The sequence below is a fragment of the Heterocephalus glaber genome, unplaced genomic scaffold, assembly GCF_053883595.1.
Source record: "Heterocephalus glaber isolate CG9 unplaced genomic scaffold, H.glaber_assembly_v1.0 deba00000901, whole genome shotgun sequence".
NCBI lineage: Eukaryota > Metazoa > Chordata > Mammalia > Rodentia > Bathyergidae > Heterocephalus > Heterocephalus glaber.
Window position 1 is genome coordinate 7,088,268 of NW_028258171.1, and position 26,058 is coordinate 7,114,325.

General features: G+C 37.2%; 1 protein-coding gene across 3 annotated transcripts in view; it reads left to right on the forward strand.

Moving 5' to 3' along the window:
* Togaram1 (TOG array regulator of axonemal microtubules 1) overlaps positions 1-26,058 on the forward strand; it is a 77,564-nt gene that overhangs the window by 37,409 nt on the left and 14,097 nt on the right. For 2 of the 3 annotated variants that reach the window (XM_004835615.3, XM_004835619.3), the window contains exons 8-14: positions 1,425-1,577; positions 6,639-6,737; positions 8,100-8,275; positions 8,732-8,885; positions 18,485-18,638; positions 25,354-25,459; positions 25,756-25,991. In XM_004835615.3, coding sequence (XP_004835672.2) covers positions 1,425-1,577; positions 6,639-6,737; positions 8,100-8,275; positions 8,732-8,885; positions 18,485-18,638; positions 25,354-25,459; positions 25,756-25,991 — 1,078 coding nt within the window. The remainder of the gene's footprint in view (positions 1-1,424; positions 1,578-6,638; positions 6,738-8,099; positions 8,276-8,731; positions 8,886-18,484; positions 18,639-25,353; positions 25,460-25,755; positions 25,992-26,058) is intronic. The other variant, XM_004835616.3, reaches the window with a different exon arrangement.

The following is a 26,058-nucleotide window of genomic DNA, read 5'->3' on the forward strand; positions in this document are numbered from 1 at the left end:
GCCCTAAGTCACTAAGTTGCCTGTACTGGGCTTGAATTTGTGATCAGCCTCTCAGACTGCTGGAATTACAGATGTATGACAACACTCCAGGAAAACAATATCTTTTTATTGGGGGGTGGATGAGACAGCTTCTTACTATGTAGTTCAGGCTGGTCTCAAATTCACTGTTAAACAGTATCTTTTGTTCTACAGTTCTTTCTAGCCCAGCTGCCAATACCTACCTCCTCTCCTCACCATTCAGTTTGTATTAAAATGCAACATTAAGAACGAAGTATATTATTATTGCTTAATGGTTTACGTAAAAGCTAGATGTAACAATAGACACTCATTTAAATATATACGGTATTGCCTAGGATTTGTCATTTAATAGGCATCTTGTGGTTGTAATAGACACAAAGTATTACTGTAGTGTGGTCAGTTTAAATATTCAAGTGTAGATTAAAAATTTTTTATTTGTTAAAAGGAGGTATACAGTAGCCTAGGTACCATGCTGAGCCCTTTGTGTAAATACATATGTCTTCTCTTCATTTAATCCAGGTGGCAGTTCTAGAAAAGGCTCTGCTGTTATCCTCGTCTTACACATAGGTGAAGTGCCTTACTGGGTTCTCCCGGAAGTTTAAGTGCAGGGATAATTGACAGTTAGGAAGTGTGATTCCAGACACTGAGTTCTTGGTCACTGTATGGTTTATTGCCTCACCAGCCAGGCCAGGATAAACCCTTACATGTGGCCAGGAGACATGAAGAATGAAGAATGTAGGCATCACTGAGGCCACTATTTCAAATCTCTGGATTTCAAAATTTTATTTATAGTTAATGGTGTCGTTTAAATATTAACTATCATTTTAAAACACTTATACTTGATTATCTCCTTCAAACATTACATTTTACGTTTCATTGCAATTTTAAATCATATTTAAAGAAATATATAACTTGTAATAAATGTTCTTATCTACAAATAAGATTTAAAAGTTATATAATTCAAAATAGGATATTTGATCCCTGGTACCAAAAAAAAAAAATGAAATAGGATAAAACTTTAAAAACTTTTATCATGGATCCCCAGGTGTGGTAGCAAATGTCTGTAATCCCAGCACTTGGGAGGCTGGGGCAAGAGAATCACTGTGAGTTGGAGGCCAGCCTGAATTACATAGTGCGACCATGTCTCAAAAAGCAAAATAATAATAAAAACTGCTAGGGCTAGAGGTTTAGCTCAGTGGCGCCAGTGCCTGCCTGGCAAGCACAAGGTCCTGAGTTCAATCCCCGGTTCTGCAAAAAAAAAATCCAAAAAACTGCTATTGTGTTATGATTGCTAATATTGTTACTGACCTTTTCAAAAGGTTAGAAGCCAGGTTAGATTTAGAGAGGAGATAAGTACCTCTTATATTACCTAAATAATTCAAATAAATATTTATTTTATTTTATAGGGATTACAACATCCAATGTAAGCATAATTGGTCAACGTATGAACTATGGGTTTGGATGTGGTGACTCTGAAGATGATAGGTCACATGACATTCCACCTAGTGCATTTAAAACACAAAATAAGGAACACCCAAGACATTATAAGCATACAAAAGGTCAGTAAATTTCATTGCAAATTAATTTTTAAGATTTAATATCTCTAAGAACCCTCCCTAAGCATACCAGTAAAGAAAAATTAACAGAATTTTCAGTTTTGAGGTTTTTCATCTTACCCTACTTGTGTTGCTTAAATAAATAATTTTGTTGGACCAAGGATTTAGCACAGTGGTTCCACCTCCTGCCCCGCAAGCGCAAGGACCCGAGTTTGATCCCTGGTACCACAAATAAATAAATAATTTTGTAGACTAAAACTCACAGGATTGTGTATTGGTTTATGGGCTCACCTCAGGAAACAGTGAGGCTTTGAAAGGACTGTTCCGGAGTTAACACTAGGGAGGCCCCTTGGATCTCTACCCTAAGGACATGCACAAGTACACACACACATACATGCACATGCACACATGTGTGCACACAAAAATTTTTACAAGGCATTTGCCACTGAAATGGGTGGGAAACAATCATGCTAGTAAATTACTCCCAGGTGTCTAGTTAGGTTGTAGCCATGGCCTAAAGCTGTGGCAACAAGAATGTGATTTCCATATGGCAGAGAGCTTCTGTATCATCATTATCCATTGTTAGCAATTTTCATTTTTTAAACTTGGTGGTGAGTAGCACATCTGGTGACTGCTGTATTTCTTAAGAGATCCTATTACAAGCTGCATTTTAAAATTTTTTCTTAGGGGACAGAAAAAGTGATATTAAAAGATATAAATATTTAAACAAATAGAGTAATTAGAAGTCCCCTGTATTTTTGAAACCTAAGTAAGTAAAGAAAGACCTGTCAATTTGCGTGTGTGTGTGTGTGTGTGTGTTTGTATGTATGTGTGTATAGCAACTGTGGTCATAAGATCAACGTATATACTTGGTTATTTCTGATACCTGAGATCAGCTATATGCAAGCAGATAGGACATATATATATTTTGTGGAAGTAACTCAAATTGGGTGAAAACGGTTAGACCCAAGTGAGAGAGAACCAACCAGAGACCGATATTAAATCCACACAGGAATTTATTACTGGCTGGGACCCAAGCCGAGCATCGGACTCGAGCGCCGACTGGGGGGAGACTAACATGTTTTATACACCTTTGAGGCCAACAGTTTCTAGGGCCCCCTATGGGATAGAACTAGCAAAGCAAGCGAAAGGTACAGAAGCGGAACGTCCTGCCGTTAGAACATTTGTAAAACAATAGTTGATTAATTGTTGTTTCTAAGAGACTTTCTAAGGGGAGGAGGTTTCTAAGCTTCCTCCTTCTAAGTTCATCTAAAGGGCAGGCAGGTGGGTTGTCCAGCAATATGGAGTCTGTTTTGCTAACTAGGGTCCTTCAAGAACTTGATTGGAACCTGTTTTGTGTGGTATTTTTTTGGTAGTTTCTCAAACTGACCAGAGGTATATGTTAACATCTCTTCTGTGTGACAGTTATCTTATTATTTTTATAAAAGAAAATGAAGCTGGGCTTGGTGGCACATGCCTCTAATCTCAGTACTGAGGAGGCTGAGGCAAGAGGATTGCAGCAAGTTCAAGGCCAGCCCGGGCTACATAGTGAGTTCAAGCCCAGCCTGAACTGCATAGCAAGACCTCATCTCAAAAAACCAAAAAAACCAGGATTTTTAAATAGGATTACATATTTTCTCATGTAAAGAAAATCAAGGTCAAAAATACTTTTCTTATTAAAAGTAACTTATTCTAATATTATAATTTTTTAAAATTTTTACACTGGATTCCAGGCATAGTGGTACACGCCTGTAAATCCCAGCACCCAGGAGGCTAAGGCAAGTTCAAGGTCAGCCTGGAGTACATAGCAAGACCCTGTCTCAAAAAACAAAACAACAACAAAATTTTACATTGGTTTAAATAATTGCTCAATATGCCCATTTGCTGCTGGTTACATCTTTTTTGGACAGCAGAATCATAAATACATTTACATCTCTTCACGAGCAGTTACTTCTGCTCCAGAAAATTCACACTCAAGCATCCAACTCTAAGCCAAACAGTGTTTCTCAGCAACATGAGCAAACTTATTCCAAACCAGACTTAGCTTCCTTCATAGTCCTGTTTGTCTTCTGTGACGCTGCTGTTTTCCCACTTGCGGGGGCTTAAGCCTTTATACCCATCTTGTATACTTCTCCTTGCCTTCCAAGTCAGACAGTGGTTCGTGCTACTGCACATTTCTTCTCATTCTCACTTTATTTGCTTCCCTGGTTGTTATTTGAGCCTCTGTTACCTCTTCCAAAGCCTTTTGGTAAGACTTGTCTCCTGTTTTCATCTCTTTTTAATTTGGCTGCATTCTCTTTTAGATTTATCTTTCTAAATTACAGTCATCAGTACTCAAACACTTGAGTGGTTCCCTATTTCCCGAAAATAGAGTTCCTACTCTGTACCATAAATTTTAAAACTCTTAATAAACCTTGTGTGAGCATTTTTTTTTAACTTCTTACTATTTCTCTTTTCATGCTATATGCTGTAGGATTTTTTTTTGCCCCTCAGTACTGGAGATTGACCCAGAGACTTCACACAGAGATACATCATCAGCCCAAGAAAGAAAAAGAGATGGGGGGAGGAAGGGAGGGAAAGGAAGGAAATGTTTTTGTTTTGCTTTGCAAGAAAGAGTCTCCCTGTGTGGTTCAGGCTGGCCCTGAACTCAGGGCAATCCTCCTGCTTCAGCTTCCCAGTTGCTGGGATTACAGGCATATGCCACCATGTCTGGCAGCTCTTTTTTAAAATTTTGGAAAAGATTTTTACCAAGTTCCTCCTGATATTAGAAGATTTCTTAGTTTACCGAGCCCTAGATCCCCTTTTCAAATTGCAGTAGGTCCAGATTATATGTATTTTTGAATACTGGTTTAAAACCTTATTCTTTAGAAAACTTTGCCTACTTGCCTGGTCTAGAATAGTCGTCTTCCCTTTTTTCCCTCATCCTGTTTTCCAGTTAATTATGCATATTTCATATCTTTCATATAGTGGTACCTGGGTTTACAAACTGAATTTGTTTTAAGATTTTGAGGAGGATTGCCACGTTTATGTTTGTCGGGGGAAGATGGCCATGGTCATGTTTATCACATGATGTGGAGACTGTAAACAGAAACAGAATTTTGCCAATTGCTTTTGTCTGTGAACCAAATTGTTTGCAAACAAAGTGTTCATGAACCGAGGTATTACTATGTACGCTTCTTAAGAGCAATGATACTTTCATCTTTATTCTTCAGTATGCTTTGTGTAGAATTGTGTTCATTTACCACATATGAAATAAATGAAATGGCAGCCAATCAAAACTGACTTTATGTAGCCTTGGGCATAATCACTCACAAATTACATCCTCAGATAGTCAGGTTACAGCGCGTAACGAGCACAGTGCTGAGCAGAACACAAGCACTCCCAAAGGAAATACTGGCACTGTGGGGCCAGATGGAGTCATTCTGTGTGAAACCTCAGACTTTGAGGATCAGCCCTCAGAACCTCTTCCTTCTCTTCCCATTCCCTTCCTCTTTTGGGTTTCCCTTTCAACCTGCCTGTTTTCTACATACTGTAATACCTTAGAAACCAATTAATGACTTAAGATGTTTAATGATGGATGGATGGAGTGTTAACAACCATGATGTAATATTTTCTCTTTCTGCATTTGAATGAGACAGAAAAACATTATATAAGGACATTTGTATATAAAGAAGCCTTTAACATATTTTTTCTTTTTACTTAGACCTGAGACAATGAGCAATATTTCTTTCAACATTTCTTTACTTATAAAAATATATAGTATAAAAATATTAGTACATTAAAAATTATTAATGTCAACTTATCTTAGAAGTTCAGGGCCGGGGGTTTAGCTCAGTGGTACCACAGCCTGCCTTGCAAGCGCAAGGTCCTGAGTTCGATCTCCGGTACCAAAAAAAAAAAAAAAAGTAAAGTTCAAACTTAACATGTCCTTCATAAGACTTACCTAATCCTTCATCTTTTGGCAGCATATATATATATATAGTTTTATGTTTGTGGAATACTGTATTAAGCAAATTGTTTCATTGACCAAGATTTCACCTTCCTTTGTCACAGAACACTTTTTGTGGGATCTTGATGTTTCTGTTACCTCAAGACTGCATGCTGATTTTAGTTGTTCTAAAATAACCTAGAAAAGGACCAGGGATTTAGCTCAGTGGTTCCACTGCCTGCCTCACAAGTGCAAGGTCCTGAGTTCAATCCCTGGTACTAAAAAAATAAAAAATAAAATACCGTAAAAAAGAAATATGGGGCTAGGGATGTAGCTCAGTGGTGCAGTCCTTGTCTGATGTGTGCAAGCCCTAGGTTCAATCCACAATGCCATGAAATAAAAGAAAGAAGAATTTGTGGAAAATGACTGCCTACATGGGTTTCTGTTATAAGTTTTTGCTATTTTTTAATCTCTGTTCATACAAAGCCAGAACAAGTCTATTAGCCTTAGCAAGTTAGCAAAACAGTCCATGTCCTTCAAGAACAAAAATTATTTGATTATATTTACCAATTAAGTTCACCAAAAGCAGTAACTGCTTTTCTTTCAAAGACACTGAATTTATTGTTTTACTTTTCATTTTTTCTGTTTTGATACATATATCTAACATGTATTTACTGAACATCTACTCTCTGCCAAGTACTGTACTATCTCAGAAAAAAATGATAAAAACTAGGCAAAGATCTCATCCTCATGGAGCTTACATTCTCATAGAAGAGACAATAATTAAGAAACTGAGATAAAAGGTAACGTGGAAAGTACAGGCTTCTGTGAGATTGACTAGATCTATTTATAGACATCAAATTCTTTCCCTCACAGTTATTCTTTTATTTGCAGTTATCATGTTAAGATTATTTACTCACATGTTTCTCCCACTTTCAACTCATATGTTTGAACTCTTTAGTGCTCAGTGCATAATATTCTAACTACAAATATTTATTGAATTAACATGTTTGATTAAAAAAAATTTTAATTTTATAAAACCATGTTATAATATCCTAAATACTAGGTAATAAGTAAACATTTCAAAATATTCTTTGTTTTTCTTTCTTTCTTTGGTTCCTTCTTTCTTTCTTTAGGATTTACAAGGTCGTCATCAAATGTACAGCAGATTCCCAGTTTTGACTTCACATCCACAAATATCCTATCAGAAGACTCAGTAGTAGTTGTTGGAAAAGGTAAAGTTATTTAGGTTTTTTTGGTAGTACTGGAGATTGAACCCAGGGCCTCATACTTGCTAGGCAAGTGCTCTACCACTGAGCTATATCCCTAGCCCATCAAAGTTATTTAGCTTTTTAATTGTATGTGTTCTTTACCCATAAGCAAATCATGTCAGTGAAGAATAAAGGAGTGATTCAAGTCTCGAATGGAAATTTTTTTTTAATTATTAGAAGAACTAGAAGTGATAACATGCCTTCACGTTTCTGCCCCTTGACAAAACCTGGGTAACTTGTCAGTAATTTTCAGAGATATATCATGTGATAGCTATTATTGAGGTACTTCTAATTCAGTTTTGGGATAGCTACAATAATTATATCATAGTTTAAATTCAAATGGTACACCTTATTTATCATCTTAAAAATCAGTAACTTATTTTATTATCTTCCCAACAAAGTCTAGATAAGACCTCTTGAGCCTGGCATGGTGGTGAATGCCTGTAATCCAAGTACCTGGCAGGCTGAAACAGGAGCAATAGGAGTTCAAGGCCAGCCTGGGGCACATAGTGAGTTCAAGGCCAGTGAGAACTACATAGTGAGATTCTGTCTCAAAACAAACAAATCAACCAAACCCCTCTTACCTATTTTAGGACCACTAAGAGATCTTTGGAAACATAATTACAACTACTTTTTAAAATTAGATTCTTTTTAAACTGTAGAATATGGTAATATACCTTGAGCCCATCTGTCTTCTTTTTGTTCAAGATAAGGAAATTCCAGGATAAAATTCCTGGAAATATTTTCTAACTTCTTTGTTTGATAGTTTATGATTAGAGTAATTTAAGACCTTCAGATTGGCTCCAGCCTATTCTTGCAGATTTATTTTCTGTTATTTGTCTTTGTATGCTTTATATTTGTTCAACTGTGCATATAAATAATCTCATCTCATAGACATTCTCTCTACTTTTCTATCCAAATCCATTGTGACTTCTTTTTTTTTTTTTTTTGTACCGGGGATCGAACTCGGGTCCTTGTGCTTGCAAGGCAGGCGCTAGAACCACTGAGCTAAATCCCTGGCCCCCATTGTGACTTCTAATCCCAGCTCAAACCCATGTTCCTTGAAATTGTTTTAAACACCCAGTTCACATCAACCTTCCTGTGAACTCCGTGCCTATAATATACAGGTCTCACTGGCTATTATGAACTACTTTCTGGACCTCTTTTATTGTCTTGTAGAGATATTTGTTTGTATATTTTATAATTAGTTAACATGTCTTTCTTATTTTATTGTTCCTTGAATACAATACCCTTGTTTTAAACTTTGTTATCCACAGTGCCATCACATAAATACTTAATGACTATTCGAGGGTTGCTTGATTACAGGTGTATTTGGAAATCCAAATTCAGCACCAGCAACCTGCAGCCAACCAGTGGTACCTTCTGTGGAAAATGGGGATACATTTTCAGTTAAATCAAGTATTGAACCACCATCGGGGATTTATGGAAGAGCAGTCCAACAGAGTATTCCATCTTATCTTGATGTTGAAAATGACAAAGATGTAAGATTACTTTTTAATCATTAGGATAAGTTTAAACCTATGATATGTCATTATTTTATGTATGTCAGATGTGGGATAGTAAAAATATTTTGATTAAAAAATTTGAAATTTGATCTAAAAGGAGTTTCTGATCCTTAATTGTTTAAAAATAGACTATTCTTCTTTCCTACATAAATGTTTTCTCATTCTAGTACAATATGCATTGTGTGTGTGTATGCGTTTATATATGTATGTATTTAGCAGTTTTGTAAAACACACTCAGGTATCCTTAGGCACAAGTTTAATTAAATATTGAAACTATGTAATTCTATTTTAGGATTCCTAAAATAAAGACTAAAAAACATATGGTTTATTTTTATAGACATTTAACATGCATATATATAGTTATCTGAAATGAAGATATTTTAAATATCAAACTCCCTGAATACTTCCAGATATTTCAACTTTTTCATGCAGACTAAAGTTGCTATGTCAAAATCTACATATGACAAGATGAGACAAAAGAGAAAAGAAGAAAAAGAACTTTTTGATGTTAAAGATTGTGAAAAGAAAGAACAGAATCCTTGGGAACGAATGAAACATATAGGAACTGAGAAAACAACATCAGAAAGTAAGTGGGATTTGTCTTTTGGTTTGTTTTTTTGGTCTAGTAATATTCTAAAGCTGGTGTAATATGATTTAACTGCCAGTGATACGTAACTAAGAATGGATTGTGTTGACCCATAACACTGAAATTTGCAAGATCCAGTAGCTTCAGTTATAATAAATATTTTCATAAAAAGAAAAAGAATTGGGCCGGGGATTTAACTCAGTGGTTCCACCACCTGTCTCACAAGCTCAAGGACCCGAGTTCGATCCCCAGTACCAAAAAAAAAAAAAAGAAAAAGAATTTTCTCACAAAGTTAAGTATTTTTAGAAGTGAAGTGGGGATATCAAAAAATGAGTATTCTGGGGCTGGGAATTTAGCTTAGTGGTTTTGCCACCTGCTGTGCAAGCTCAAGGACCCGAGTTCTATCCCCCATACCCCCCCCCCAAAAAAAATGAGTATTCCCCTTTAGAGAACACTGCTGTCAAGCTAAAATAAATACATATTTCTTAGAAGTATAAATGACCAATAAATGCATGAAAAAATCTTCAACATTTCTGGTCATTAGCGAAATGCAAATTAAAACAACACTGAGGTTCCATCTGACTCCAGAAAGAATAGCTGCCATCAAGAAATCAACCAATAACAAATGTTAGTAAATCTGTGAAGGGAAAAAGGGGTGAGAAGAGTGTGCCGAGGCACCATGCTCCAGAATGTTGGCTGCCTAGGAAATGGGAATTGATTGTGAGAATGTAAACCAGTACAACCATTATGAAAATCAGTATGGAGAGTTCTCAAAAATTAAAACTAGAAATTCTGTTTGGCCCAGCTATTCCTCTTCTAGGTATCTTCCCCAAAGACTTAAGGGCAACATGTTACAGTGATACATGCATTCTCCTGTTTATAGCAACAGTTCATAATAGTTAAATCTTAGAAATAGCCTATATGTCCATCAACAAATTCATAGATAAAATATTGTATTTATATACAATGGAGTACTACTGTGCCATAAAGGAGGAGTCAGATGTAGGAAAGTGGATATACATTGAGACCTTAATGTTAAGTGAAATAAATCTGATATACATGCTTAAATATTGCATAATTTCACCTATATTATACAAAAGTTCCAAATTATAAATAAACAGCAAAATAAAAGATAGATAATAGGAAATAGGCAGATAGATCTTTTGCGAAAGAGAAGAAGACCAAGAGGGGAAGGGAAGAGGGTGGAAAAGAATTAAGATGTGTTATATACATGTACCAATGCCCCACAAGGAATGTATTATGTACTATAAACATGTACTAATAAAAAATAAAAATTAGAGGGCCAGGGATTTAGCTCAGTGGTTCTGCCGCCTGCCTCGTAGGCACAAGGACCTGAGTTCGATCCCTGGCACCAAAAAAAAATTAGAAAAAAATAAAATTTCTTATATATTATGGAAAAAATTAAGAAGAAAAGAAAACATTGCCTTCAGCCTTCCATTAAAAGGAGGGGCCAGTTTAAAAGAGTTACCATCTTTGGTGCTTTCAGATTCAAGTAAGTCACTTATTTAAATGTAAAGAATAATGTTTTAAATGCTTGCTAAGCTGGAGAGTGTCTAGTTACTTCCTTGTTGCTAAGACAATACCTGATGCTGACAGATTAAAGGAGGAAAGGTTTATTTTGACTCACAGTTTGTAGAGGTTTCAGTCCATACTCTTTTGGCTCCAAGGCAGAGGATGGCATGGCAGCAGGAAGCAGAGACATGGAGAGAGGTATATACACTTGCAGGCCATGCCCCTGACCAGACTTCTCCCAACATCACATTTAGCTAGAAATTCATCAGTGGATTAATCCTCTGGTGAATATCATACTCCAGTGATGCAATCACCTCCCAGAAGCCCCACCTATGAGCATATGAGGCTTTGCAAGACATTTATAGATATACCAGCAACACTTGGATGATGCCAATATCTGCTGGCAGGTAGAGCAGTAGCTGAGCCCTCTTGCATCTTGCTGGTGGTTGCAGAGGCCTCTTGAGTACCTGGATGGCTGACCATCATGAACTGAGTCCTGGAGAATCAGTTCCTATTCCTCAGCTGCCACCATCCTGGAGCATGGTGCCTTGGAACTCTCTTCTCAGTGTAGTTTCTCACTATTGGAATTTTTTTTTTTTTTATGTGCAGCATGTAGTTTAATGGTTTTTTTTGGTCCCAGGGATTAAACTCAGGACGTTACACTTGCAAGGCAGGCACAGTGCCACTGAGCTAAATTCCCAGCCTTAATATGTGTGTGTGTGTATGTATATATATATATATATATATATATATATGGTACCAAGGATTGAACTCGGGTCCTTGTGCTTGCAAGGCAGGTGGCGGAACCACTGAGCTAAATCCTTGGCCCCCTAATATGTATTTTTAAAAATATTCTCACCTAGTTCTCCCAGCTATGCTGTGAGGCAGGTGGAGGAATCGTTTTTATGTATGTATGTATGTGTAGAATTTGGTTGGTTGTTTTTTTGAGACAGGGTCTTACTATGTAGTTTAGGCTGGCCTTGAACTATGTAGCCCAGGCTGCCATCAAACTTGAGATGATCCTCCTGCCTCAGCCTTCTGAGTGCCAGGATTACAGGCGTGCATCACCATACCTTCTTCCCCCCCTCCCCATTTAATGCGGGAGAGGAGAATGTTGTGATAGTCTCACTAAGTTGTCCGGGCTGGCCTCAAACTTAAGTTTTACTTTCTGCTTATTTGTTTTGTGTTTTTGAGACAGGGTCTCGTTACGTAGTTCAGGCTGGCCTTACACTCGCAGGATCCTCCTAGTCTCCCAAAGGCTAGGATTACAGGTATGTGCCACCATGCCTGGCTGAATTTGTGATCCTCCTGCCTCAGAGTCCTAAGTAGCTGGGATTACAAGCATGTACCACTATGCCTGGCTGTGCCACGTTTCTTTAAATGCAATATGGCTTTTCTTGGTGCTAGCCTAAAAGGGATACTGTCCTGTGAAAGACTGTTGTTTTCTTTTCATATGCCTCATTCCACTTTTCCCTGTGTGTTCCATCCTTCCTCCTGTTTCAGTTTTTGTGAATGCCACTTGCAGGACCTGTATCTCTACGTCTACTCTCCTGTGACTGAGGGTGGCTCTTGGCTCAGTCATTATCTGTAACTAAATCTATACTGTTCTCTTTCTGATGGATGTTCTTCTTGTGCTGTATCTTTCCCTTTCTCTTCCTGTCACTTCATTTCTTTTTTGTCCTCTTTCCTGTTCTGCCTCTGTTTCAACTGTCCCTTGTGCAGAAATGAAATGTGGTCCTGAGCAAAATAACTTCCATTTCAGAAGAGGTCTTCATTTTCTCTGTTGGGATGTGTGAAGTAGATGAATGGATGGAGACCTCCAACTTCTCTTTCAGTTCTGGAACTCAATATGAAAACATCTGTATGTGAATCTCAATTGTTTTTCTTCTAGAAGCATTTTCCTGGCTCTCTCTGCCTTCGCCTCACCCGCCCCATTGGCCCGGGGCTGGGGAGGGGGAGGTGTCCGCGGTGACGGAACAGAAGCCCCGAGCGCCTCGGCCCTTCCCGCCACTGCCGGGCCCCGCCTAGTGCGGGGCGGGGCGTCCGCGAACTCGGAACCGACTCGGGCGCTCCAGGCTCCGCTGGGGCAGCTATTCGCGCCGCCCACCGAGGACGACCCCTCACTATTGGAATTTTGAGCCTGGATAGGGTAGAGCCTTGCTGATTCTTCACAGTTCCTTCAAGGCATTTTTCCTCTTGTCCTCTTCCAAAGTACTTGGCTTCATTTTGTTTTGTTTTGTTTTGGTACCAGGGGTTGAACTCAGGACCTTGCGCTTTCGAGGCAGGCAGCATGGAATTGGCTTCTTTTTCAAGTCTTTTTTTTTTCCCCAGTACTAGAAATCGAACTCAGGACCTTGCACTTGCCAGGCAAGTGCTGTGCCACTGAGCTACATCCCCGGCCCGAATTGGGTTCTTTTTAATGCTAATATTTCCAGCAACCAAGTTATCTTCATCTTTATTGGAGTTTCCTTTATGGCCAAACTTAAAACTTTGTACATCATTCCGCAGGGTTGTTTGCTCTTGATTTGCAACATAGAGGTGGCTAAAAGCTCCCAACAGTACCCAAGCCACAACCTGAATGTTTGGCTGCCTTGAAATTTCCACTGTCAGATTAATTAGTTTTTTTGCCTTTAATCTCAGTCTCCCTTGAAGTCTCTGGGGATGAGTAAATTGCAGAGAAATTTTCTGCCAGAGCATACACGCGTGGCCTGGAGTCTTTTTTCCCAAAAGAAACATCCTAATCCTGTTTTTTTTCTGGCTGCATTACTGTCAACATTCTGACCTTCTGGGCTCTGAACAGAATCTCTCATCAAACTCAGTTCACAGCATTCTGGGGCTGCTTCTCTAACTGACATCACCAAACCTTTTCAAACTCCTCCAGCAAACCAAAGGCTCTGGACCACATGATCAAGTAGTCACAGCAACAACTTACCTTCTCTGGTACCAAAATTTATCTGTTACTTTCACATCACTGAGTCATGATACCTGACACCTGAAAATTAAAGGAGAGGTTTATTTTGGCACAGTTTATAGAGGTTTCAGTATAGTCCACTGGCTCCAAAGCAAGATGGCATGGCAGAGAAAAAGTACCTTCATAGCATGGCAGCAGGAAGCAGAGAGACATCAGGCATGGGAGTGAGGGGGTGGATATACCCTTCCAGGCCACACCTGCAGTGATCCACCTGCTCCAGCCGTGTTCCAACTCTCAACATCACAGCTAGCTATAAACTCATCCACTGATGACTGTCACACCCACGATCCAGACACCTCCCCAAAGCCCGCCTATGAGCATGGGAGCCTTTAGAGGAACATCTAGATAATAAACGTTAACAAATAACGGAGACCAGTGTATTTGTGACAGAAAGAGCACTGAACTAGGAATGAATGGACAGACCTGTGAGTGCTGCCCTTCAATAGCTTTGAGATCTGGAAACAGCCCTCAGTTTTCTGCCCCTGGAACTATCTCAGTTGTCTCAAAGGTGCAGATTATCCCAACCGTCCCTTACACGCTCACTGGAAATACTCCCTTTGGACTAAGGAGTGGTATCCCATTGTACAGCTGACATAACTGCGATAGTGAAGCTGACATATATATATATATTTTGGTTTTCTGTTTTTGTTTTTTTTGTACCAGGGATTGAACTTGCACTGAGCTAAATCCCCAGTCTGAAGCTGGTTTATATTTAAACAGTCATTTTTATCTTTTATTCAGCTTGCCATTAAGTACTTCTGTGTTCTATGCTTAGGGAATAGTAGGCTCCATGTTCCTGTGCTGTTTGTAAAACACTGACTAGATCTTAGGTATAATAGCAAACAAGGAAAAAAATCCTATGTTGAAATGAAAAAAATTTGTGAACTAATAAATAATAAAAATTATTGTTTAATTATTATGTTTTGCCAAATATTTAAATCAAGGAAATAAACTGTGAACTACAATGAATTATAAAATTTATTTTAGGTCTAAAGTCCGGATATCTCCAAAGGAATAGTAAAAGTTAATATATAAATGTAATCTTGGATAACATACTTTTTAAAGATAAAAGTAAGAGGTAAATGAGATGAAGTTTGAGGTACTGCCTTAACTTATATTTCTTTTATAATGTAAGAAGAGAGAAAACTTTCTGAAATTCTGTGTTCACAGAGCTAATCATTGGTTAAAGTATGGTTGATGAGAGGTGTTGGCCTATAATATTGCTGATTAAACATGGCCCTACAACCTGTTGAATGTAGCCATTTGTGAAATTAACCATACTTGCATTACCAGGTAATTTCATTGTTTGTTAATATCGTAAAATCTGGGGAGAGGAAACAAACCTACAGAACTTCTTACCCATCCAAGCCCGTGTTAATAGGATAGATGTCCAAATAATAACAAATGGCACAGATAGTAATAAATCATAAATTCTTGCTAGAGACATCAACTAATTTTGTGAGTTTTCTGATAATGTAGTCTTTACATATTAAATTTTTGTTTTGTTTTGTTTTGGTACCAGGGATTGAACTTGGGTCCTTGTGCTTGTGAGGCAGGCAGTGGAACCACTGAGCTAAATCCGCAGCCCTACATATTAAATTTTTGAGACGTATAAGAAGAATGCTTTCTTGGAGTCACCCTTATATTATTTATACATCAGTATATACTTAGAAAATTTTTATGTTGATCAACCAAAATTTAAATGTTTAGGTCTGTTTATAGTTACAAACATATTGGCAGAAATAATTTCTAATAGCAGCTTTCCTTTTTTTTGGTACCAGGGATCAAACTTGGAACCTTGCACCTGTAAGGCAGGCAGCAGAACCACTGAGCTAATTCCCCGGCCCTCTAATAGCACATTTCTAATTGGATATGTCTCCATTTAAGGAGCTTTCTATCCATTAGATTAGTGCTACTCAAAGTATGGTCCAGAGACTGGATGAAGTGCTTATTACTTATCTATGACAAAGTAAATACAAAAAGTGTTTAGCTTTTAGAAACGTAACAATTGGACATTTCATTTATTGAAGTTTATGAAGTATCAGTCTAGAGCAAGAGATGTAGTTCAGTGGTAGAGAAACTGCTTGCTTTGTGGTCCCCAGACCACAAAAAATAAAAAAGTTGCAGTTAAAAATGAATTAGTTTAGGGGTCAGGGATTTAGCTCAGTGGCACCATGCCTGCCTCACAAGCACAAGGTCCAGAGTTCGATCCCTGGTACCAAAAAAAAAAAAGAATTAGTTTGAGCAGTACTGCTTTAGATTGATATTCTGTACATCTCCTTTTCCAAAATAACATTCATTTTGCTTCACTCTTTTCAGGGGAAAAATAAAATAAACAGAGGTGATAGTAGTTGATGTTGGTATAATGCCAAGGTTGAAAATTTGGTGTTTATCTGTTTATCTCTTCCCAGTGAAGTGCCGTGAGAGTAGGAATGGAGTAGATATTATAGTGAGGAAATTCTTAAAACTTCAGCATTAGTTTCTTTGTATGTGATGTAAGATTAATAATATCTATTTCATAGAGTTGTTGAATGAATTCAATGAGATAATGTGGGTGAAGCACTAAGTACAGTACCAAGCAATACAGTATCTCAATAAATGATGGTTTGTAGTACACTTTTGTATTTGCTATTCCTTCAGAGTTGTAATGTTCCAAAGATAGTTTTATTTATACATATCTCTATTATACATGAGCCCTAATAAGGGTACATCTGAACCATCAAAACAATGAAATGGGTTAATTGTTTAATTGGTACATCATCTTCCTCAGATATGATTATTCATATAAAGTCTGGTATTGATTGATCTCTAGTACTATTTATTTTTTTATATATATTTTCTTACCAGCATCAGGCATGTGATCAAGGGGATTGAAAGCAAGGTGGATAGAAGGGAAGGGGGAAGGAAGTGGGGTGTGTTATGTACATGTACCAATTCCCCACAACGAGTGTAATCATTATGTACTGCAAACATGTACCAATAGAAGTAAAAACTTGTAAAAAGATGTGCATTAACATTTTTAAAATATTTTGAATGCCTCATTGCTCTGAGCATCTGTACTTTACTCTTAAGTTCGTCCTATATCTCTCTCTAATACATTCTTCTCATGTCTCCTTTTTAAAAAACTAAATTTAAAAAATATATCTTGAGCTAGATGTAGTGGTCCACGCCTGTAATCCCAGGATTCAGGAGGCTGAGACAGGAGAATTGCCATGAATTCAAGGCTAGCCTGGGCTACAAAGTGAGTTCAAGGTCAGCCTGAGCTATATAGCAAGACCCTGTCTAAAAAAAAATTTGTTTTTAAAACAGAGATTCTGTCTTTAATCTCTTCATATAAAGCAATAGGTTATGGTCCTAAATCTTAAGTCCTGACATTGCCACTGATTGGCACTGGAACCTTAAACAAATTTCTTACCTTTGGCAAAATTCAGTTATTTTCTCAGCTGCAAAGTAATGAGCTAGATATAGAGGTGTACACCTGTAATCACAGCACTCTGGGTGGCTGAGGCAGGAGGATTGCAAGTTCAAGCCCAGTCTGGCCAATTTACTAAGACCTTGTATGAAAAAACAAGTAAAGATCATGAGAGTGTCTTCTTCAGCTTTGTTGAGATAAATGCAGTAAAGTTTGTAGAACATTTATCACAATGTGTGGCACATGGTATTTAATAAATAGTAGTTAATGTGATTAATACTTCGTTGGCTTTGGATTTTAAATGGTACAAGCATTTAAATATGTGATTAATGCACAACATCAAGTGAAATTTCTTATATCTGGGGTGTCATGTAACATTTTCTCCCAAATGCGATTAATAATCTTTCATAACATTCATTTTCTAGTGCCTAATGCTCCTTCTTAAAAATATCTCTTAATGTGGAAAAAGGACCAGTAACAACAACCCATCCTCATTTGATCTTTTCCTTTCTAACATCTCCGCTTTCTTGTCTTACCTTGTGGCGTGCTCTCAAGACATTATCTTGAGCACTCAAGGACACCACTACCACAGTGCCTTACATCTGGACAATGTTTAACAAGTCTGTGATTGTGGAAGAAACATTGTTCATGGTACTATACATGATCTTAGGATTTGTAAGAGACCATGAATATTTTTTGTTTTGTTTTGTTTTTTGTTTTGGTACCAGGGATCAAACTTGGGACCTTGAGCTTGTGAGGCAGGCAGCGGCACCACTGAGCTAAATCCCCAGCCTGAGACCATGAATATTGTACCAATAAGGAAAACCAACTGGAATTCCATATATAGATGTCATATAGCTTCATTTTTTTAAGTTGTCAGTTTTACAGTAAAACGGGTATTTATCCATATGCTTTTACAAATGAGGTCATATTCTTCCAGGTCTTAATGACTCATGACTGAAAACCCACTTATATATTTGTATTATATGGAATTTATTAATTTTCAAGAAAAATTAAAATTTAAATAGCTTATTTCCAAGTATTACAGTGTTTTTGAAAAATAAAGTCATACTACTATGTAGGGAATGGGAAAGGGAATGTTACCGGACCTCTGCAATGGGTCCTGGTCTCCTGTGAAGGCACAGCACCAAGCTGAATAAAAGCAAAGGCAGAAACAAGACTTAGGGCCCGGGCCAGGGTTGGACCTCAGAGGAGCTGTGCCTGCCTGGCAACCACAAGGTACTGAGTTTGATCCCTGGTAGCAGAGAGAAAAAAAAAACAAGAAAGAAAAGCAATGAGACGAGACTTAGAGAAAGTTGGGGTCTTGGACTGATCAGTGCTGCTCTGGGGAGGGCACCCAGTATCTTCTTAGCTACAAGTGTGGGAAGGTAGGAAAGGTTTGCTTGGATGACATCCCGCTCCACAGTGTGAAGCATCCAAAGCATCTGGTGATGGCTGTGCAGGCAGGCATGTCTGATACGCAGACAGGGATGTAAAGGGGAAAGGTACTGCTTGTCTTGCTTGGAGAGATCAAAGGGTGCTGGGACTGGGTTGCAGTGAACCAGAGTCTGCTAATACTGGGTAGAGATGTCTGCTACACTGCTAGTTTCTGCAAGCAATATTTCTAGCATCTGTATACCATTTGTAAGTTCCTCAAGCTGTATTTAATATGTTTCGTTTTAGGTGAAGCATCTCCTGGAGCCATGCTACAGCATAAAGAAAGAATGTCTTCTGTCACTCATAGTCCGGAAATAATGGATTCACTGGAGCTACGGCCATTTTCCAAACCTGAAGTAGCACTGACAGAAGCGCTGAGGCTTTTAGCTGATGAGGATTGGTAAGTTAACCGTCCATCAATTAAAACTAAATTCTAAAACAGTTTTACAGATTTCTTATTAAAAACCTTGAAACACATTTCCTATTAACATAGTGTTAGAAAAGATTATTTTAGTTCTTAGGCATTGAGTCTTTGAACTTATTAATGAAGCTGAACTTCCCGATGTAGCTGTGTTCTAATACACCCGTATTACTAGTTATATGATAACTTGTACACCATGAGGACATAATTTTAATTTTATTGTGGATTATGCAAACTCTTTGGTATTGGAATATAAATTTCACCATTTCCCAACATTGTACCAGTAGAGAAAATCAGCTGGAATTCTATATATAGATGTCATGTAGCTTCATTTTTGTCAGTTGCGTAGTAAAACAGGTATATATCCACACTATATGTTATTTCCTCTGTAAAATATACTGTAACCATCCTAAGGTGCTTGTGTGTTATTACTGCAGCTTCAGGAGCCACCTGGCCAGCTCAGTCAGTAAGACAAGGGAGACAAAAAAAAAAAATGACAACATATGCCCCACTTGTTTTAACTGGAGCATCTACTGGCTGACCTTGTCTCACTTTCTCCTCTGTTCCTTCAGTGTCTGCAACAGTCCCATCCTATTCCTCACCCTCAGTTTTGCCACTGCTTAGTCAAATTCACCAACATAAAAATATGTTATGGGGCTAGGGCTGTAGCTCAGAGGCAGAGCACATGGGTAACATGCGTGAGGTCCTGGGTTTGATCCCCAGGATGGGGGTGAAAGTGCTATAATTTATATCTCCTGTTTTTAGAGAACTTCCTACACTGCACATTTTTCCATATCTCCTTTCCATCTCCCTTTTTTTGTTGTTGTTAAATTCTTTTATTGGTACATTGTAGGTATACAACACAATTACATTTCTCATTGGGAATTGTACCTTTACATAATGCATCTTGGTTCTTATTTTTTCCCCATTCCTAGCCCTCCCTTCACCCCCTCCACCCTTCCCTATTTACAAAGACTTTATTTCCACTTTTTCCATTTCTCATCATTTTTCCTTTCCCTTCTTGCCTTTCCCCTGCCCCTCCCACTACCCCTACCCCTTTGGACCTTTTCTTCCTATTTTGCATTATCGATTATTCATTCCCATCTCCCCTTTTTTAAACTAAAGTTCTCAGTGATCTGTACTTCCTGATTTCTTTTCCTCTGTTGAGCGCCTGGATTAGGGATTCTGCACAGTGCAGTGCTGCTGTTCTCTAATCTACATTCATCTCATGGGCCAGGGACAGTCTTTTACTGGGAATCTTTGTCTATAAAGAGCAGGTAATAAATATTTACAGTTGTGAATGCTCTGCTGTTTGTAGTGCAAAAGCAGCCTTAGTGTAAACAGTTGGGCATGACTGTGTTCCAATACATTTTTACTTAGAAAAATTTTACTCATAAAATCTTTGGACAGGGCCACATTCCACAATTGCTCCCAGAAGCGTAGTTTGCTGACCCTTTTTTTGTTTTTTAAGATTCATCAAGTCCAGTAGCTTTAAATTCTGTCCTTTCTCTGTTCTCATAAATGTATAACTGGGTCCCTGGTATCTTCTTCAGCTTGAGACTCAAGAAGTAATCCAAGTGCCTGCATAATAACACTTTTTACTTGAGTCCAGGTAGATAGTTTCAGTTTAACTTATCCAAAAGAGAATTTAAAATTCACTTCCTCCCAAGATGGATTAATAGGGGCTTGATTTGCCCTCAGTCTTGAAAGTACTTTTTGTAAAAGAACTTTAAAAACAAAAACTTACAAAATATGTGCAACAAAGTTTTCAAGATACTGTTCACTAGTCAGTGAAAGATGATGATCCCTGAGAGACAAAAAACAAGGGAGATAAGCCCTGTAACTGTCCAATTGATTTCCTAGAGAGAGTTTTGGGTCCTTGCTCATATTGGGGAAAAACAGACAAACACTGGTAGAGATGGCATTGGAGCTAGGAATTTTGGAGGCTAAGGTGGCTAGCATTTGTAAGAATATCAGAGGTGAGAGCTCCACCATGGACTCGAGAGAGCTTCAGAGGATTCTGCTCAGCCATTCATCTGAGTACTGGTCAGGGCAGGCAAGTGAATGGAGTGCCTAAGGCCAGAATAAGAAAAAGTGAAAAAACTTACAAAGTTATAATGGTTAACCCCTGGAGCATATACAAGGCCCAGAATATATCCTGTTCCCACCAGGAGAGTGAAAAATTTCGTAATTCACAGGACATTGGGTAGAATACTCAGGAGAGTTTTGCTTTATTAGTGTGGTAAAATAAACCCTGCACTAAAGGTTGTTTTGGTCCCACTTAACAAATTTTAAAAGCAAGGCCTGAGAGAATCAAATTGTGTCCATATAACTACATCTCAAAACAAAGATCAAGGACATTTATAGGAATATTATGGCTGGCTATGGTGATGCATGCCTTAGTCCCAGCACTCGGGAGGCTGAAACAGGAGGATCATGGCAAGTTTGAGACCAACCAGAGTTACATAGTGAGTTGAAGACCAGCCTGAACTGTATAGTATGACCCTGTCTCAAATAAAATTATAAGAATAGAAAAATATCTAAAGTGAAATTTACAGTGTCTGAATCCTATAAAAAATAACCAAGCATACAAAGCAGGAAAATAAAACTCATAAAAATGCAAACTTCTGAAACCAATTCAAAAATTACACAGATAGATTTAGAAGATAAATATACTATATCTCTATTCCACATTTTTAGCCAAAGGAAAGACTGGGCAAGTAAAGACTTGTCAAATATTTAAGAAACCCAAATCTAATATCTACAGGTCAAAACTACAATATCTGAACCAAACATGATGATGCATGCCTATAATCCCAGCATTTCAGGAAGCTGAGACAGGAGGATCACAAATTCTAGGCCAGCCAAGGTTACATTGCAACACTCTGTCTCAAACAAAAAGAAAACAAAATAAAAACTACAGGGTCTGAGAGCAGAAATACACTAACCGAAGTCAACAGATTAGACATTGAAAAAAAATCTGAAGACAGTCATAGAAATTATCCAGAATGAAAGAAGACTGAAAAGTACACATATCTCTCACACACACACACACACACACACACACACAATCAGCGAACTGTGGTATAGCTTAAAGCAGCATAATACAAGCATAACTACAGATATCAGAAAGAGGGACAAAAAAGAATATCTGAAGAAAAAAATAGACAAAGTTTGTCTACTTTTGATGAAAATATTAAGCCACATACCCAAAAAGCTCAATAAACACCGAGCACAAAAACTATGAAAAAAATCACAAGGGACATATATCAAAATTAAATTACTGGGCCAGGGATATAGCTCAGTGGTGCTACACCTGCCTGGCAAGTGCGATGTCCTTAGTTTGATCCCCGATACAAAAATAAATAATTTAATTTAATTTAATTACTTAAAATCAGTAAGAGAATATCTTTGAAGCATTCAGAAAGTGTTACACACAAATATAAAACATCAGACTTCTCATAAAAATCACTGCAAGCCAAAAAGCAGAGGAAAAAGATCTTTAGAGTATTGAAAGAAAAAAAATCAACCTAGAATTTCATATACAGTGAAAGTATCTTTTACAAACAGAAGCAGTGAAATGCTTTTTTATACCTGCAAAACTTTGACTTCATCACTAGCAGACCTGCATTACAAGAAAGTTAGAAAGAAGGTCTTTAAGCAGAAGGAAAATAATCTGAATTAATACTAAGAAAGAAAGAAAATGGAAGTGGTAATTACATGTATAAACATAAAGCTTTTTTCTTATAAAGTTCTTTTTTTTTTTTGAAACAAGGTCTTGCTTTGTAGTTCAGGTTGGCCTTGAACTCTATGTAGCCCAGGCTGTCCTCAAACTGACGATGATCTTCCTGCCTCAGCCTCCCAAGTGCTGAGATTATAGGCATGCTTATAAAGTTTTTTAAAAGTTATCTAATGTTTAATAATTAACATATTGTGAGGTTTATAACATATAGAAATAAAAATGTATGACAGTAATACAGAGGTCTAGAGGGGAGAAATGAAAGTATTGTGATAGATAAGTAGGTAGGTGGGTAGATAGGTAGGTAGATAGATACAGCAAAATGATACATCAGATAACTCACTTCATGGTAACTTAGAAACATGCTATAAAATTACAAGCAACTGCTAAAATGCACAACAGTTGCTGATAAGGCAACAAAAGAAACAAAAATGTAATTATGAAAATGCTCAATTTAAAAGTGTCAGAAATGGGCTGGGGATTTAGCTCAGTGGTTCCACCGCCTGCCTTGCCAAGCGCGAGGTCCTGAGTTTGATCCCCATACCAAAAAAATAAAAATTAAAAAAATAAAAAATAAAAGTGTCAGAAAGAAGAACAGAAATAAAGATGAGACAAATAGAAAATATAGCAAAATCAAATTCGTTCATATAACTGATCATTAAATGTAAATCAACTGAATGCCCAAATGAGATTGGATTAAAAAAATCAAGACCTAACTGTATGATACCTATAAGAATTTCACTTTAAATATATAGGCACACATAGATTAATAGTAGAAAAAAAGCATACATACGATTAATAGTAGAATTCAAAAAGATGTATACTATGCTGCCAAGTGTGGTGAGGTGTACGTGTAATCCCAGCTTCTTGGGAGGCTGAGGCAGGAGATCACATTAGTGATGGAGAAAATCTTAGAAGCATCCAGAAAGGAAAGCTTCTTAGCCTCCCAAGTGCTAGGACTACAAGAGTGCACTACTATACCTGGTGTATTGTATTGTATTTCTTATTCACTGGATTTCCCAGGCTGGGCTCAAATTTGTGATCCTTTGCCTCAGCTTCCCAGAGTGTTGTTACATGTGTGCACCACCATGGCTGGCTTGTTTGGGTTTTTATTTTTTCTTTTCTTTTCTTTTCTTTTTTTTGGTACCAGGAATCGAACTCAGGTCCTTGCACTTGTGCAGCAGGCAGTGAAACCACTGAGCTAAACCCCTGGCCCTTCTTTTCTTTTCTTGTTTGTTTGGATTTTTTTGGTACGGGGCATCGAACTCAGGACTTGCACTTGCGAGGCAGGCAGCGACACTACTGAACTAAATCCCTGGCCCTGTATTCTTTTCTTTTTAATACATGTTGTTCACTTTGTTTCTGACTTGCATATTTTCTGACTTGAAAATATCTATAATTTTATCTTTGTTTTTATATATAATTTGTCTTTTTCTGTGGCCTCTTTTAAGAATATTCTCTAAACTTGGAGGTAAACTGCATTCATTCACTCAAGTTTCCCTCTTGCTATCTGATAAAAGCTTGGATTTTGCATATCAGCATTTGTTATAACCAATATTTTAGGATAAGATTTAGAAAATCTGTCATTTCCTGGCCCATCACTAAACTACAGTTTAACCTTGTAGCATATCAACTTTTTATTTTTAAGCTAGATATCTTTTTTTGATATCTAAAGTGCAAGACCAACAATTTAGCCGGGTGTGGTGGCACACACCTGTTGTCCCAGCACTCTGGGAGGCTGAGGCAGGAGAATCACCATGAAGCCAACCTGGGCTACATAGTGAGTTCAAGAACAGCCTGAACAACATAGTGAGACCCTATCTCAAGGAAAAAAAATTTTATTGAGGGATCTGTAGACATGAAGGGAAAAACTCTTGTGTTTTTTCATCCAAATACTTCAGTTTGTTTTATAAATCTGATTTCTCTGTTATGTTTTATATAATATGTGGACTTAAAATAACAGTAACAAAATAACTACAGAAGAGAAATATATTTCCTCATGTGCTTCTCTTAAAAAAAAAAGAGAATATTCTCTAACACTCCTTTCGGCAGGTTGATTATGATGATCCATGTATAATAATCTCTATGGTTTATTCTGTTTAGCTTGTTCTTGGATCTGAAGGAGTTTATAGTTTTGATCAAATTTGGAAAATTTTCAGCCACTATGTATTAGTTTCTTTTTCTGTCTCCTTGACTCTATTTTCTATTATTTTCTGATTCTGTGTATGGAATTGGGTTGTTTCTGTGTCTAAACTGTGACAGTAAAATGTGTTATACTATCCAAAAAATGAAAAATTTGAGGCAGGGTGCTACTAAATGTCCTTGCCACCTTGCGCTCTCCGGGTTTCTTTTACCACTTTGCAAAACTTTAAATACTTTTTTTAAAATGACTACAAGCACTATTGCCAAGTATGAGAACTCTTCTTAGCTCATATTTTGCAAACCTACAAGGTGAAAACCATCAAGTTTGAAATGTTATTCCTAAATCCTAGCTGAACTCTACCCTCTTGTAGGTATCCATCTCCTCTTCATCTGGCTTATTAGATCCAATAATAAAAAAATAAATACAAGTTGTAGAAACAGGTAATGGTGGTTTATCATTCTTGGGTCATACATTTTCAACTTTTCTTCCAGTTTTGTTTTACTATTTTCTCAACCTTTGTATATCATTCTTTTCTATCCACCTACTGTCTAGAAAGAATATGATATTTATACTAAGGAAGAAATGTTCCTTTCATTACAAAAAAGATGAATTTAGTTTGACTGTCAGTAGTGGTTTTGAATCTTAAAAGGTATTTTACATGTATTCTCATTTTTTTGAGATTCCTAAATAAAGGAAAATAGAAAAAGTCTCCTTGTTGGCAGTATTCCATATACAAAAAAAGAAGACATTTGAGATCTTGTTTCTGTTGAACTGTATTTAATAAATGATTTTGTCATTTCCTTTTTCCATAGGGAGAAGAAAATTGAGGGACTGAATTTTATTAGATGCTTAGCTGCTTTTCATTCTGAGATACTGAACACTAAGTTGCATGAAGCAAATTTTGCAGTAGTCCAAGAGGTAAATTTTTTAGATAATTTAAGGATTGTTTGAATAAAAAGAACAAATATACCATACTCATTTGACCTTTAAAACTCTTAAACATCTCTACATTTTATGATGGATCATCATGTATGAAAAGTAGCCCGTGTCTTAATTTGCTACATTTTAAAAAAAATTATTAGATACTGATTTTTAGGATGCAAGCTCGTACATAATAAATAGATTACTTTAATACTAATTCTCTTTCCAAAGTTGTTATTACTGGGTTTTTTTCAGAATATCAGCAAAATATATGTTTTGAAAAATTTTTTTAGGTGAAAAATTTACGCTCTGGGGTTTCTCGCGCCGCTGTGGTCTGTTTAAGTGATCTTTTCACTTACCTGAAAAAGAGCATGGATCAAGAACTAGATACAACAGTCAAAGTGTTGTTGCACAAGGCTGGAGAATCAAATACATTCATAAGAGAGGATGTTGACAAAGCATTGAGAGCTATGGTTAACAACGTCACTCCTGCACGTGCAGTCATTGCTCTCATCAGTGGAGGGCAAAGGTAATGTTCAGAATAATTTTGAAGTGTCCTTAAACTAAAAATAGTCTGTGACCATGGGTATACTGGG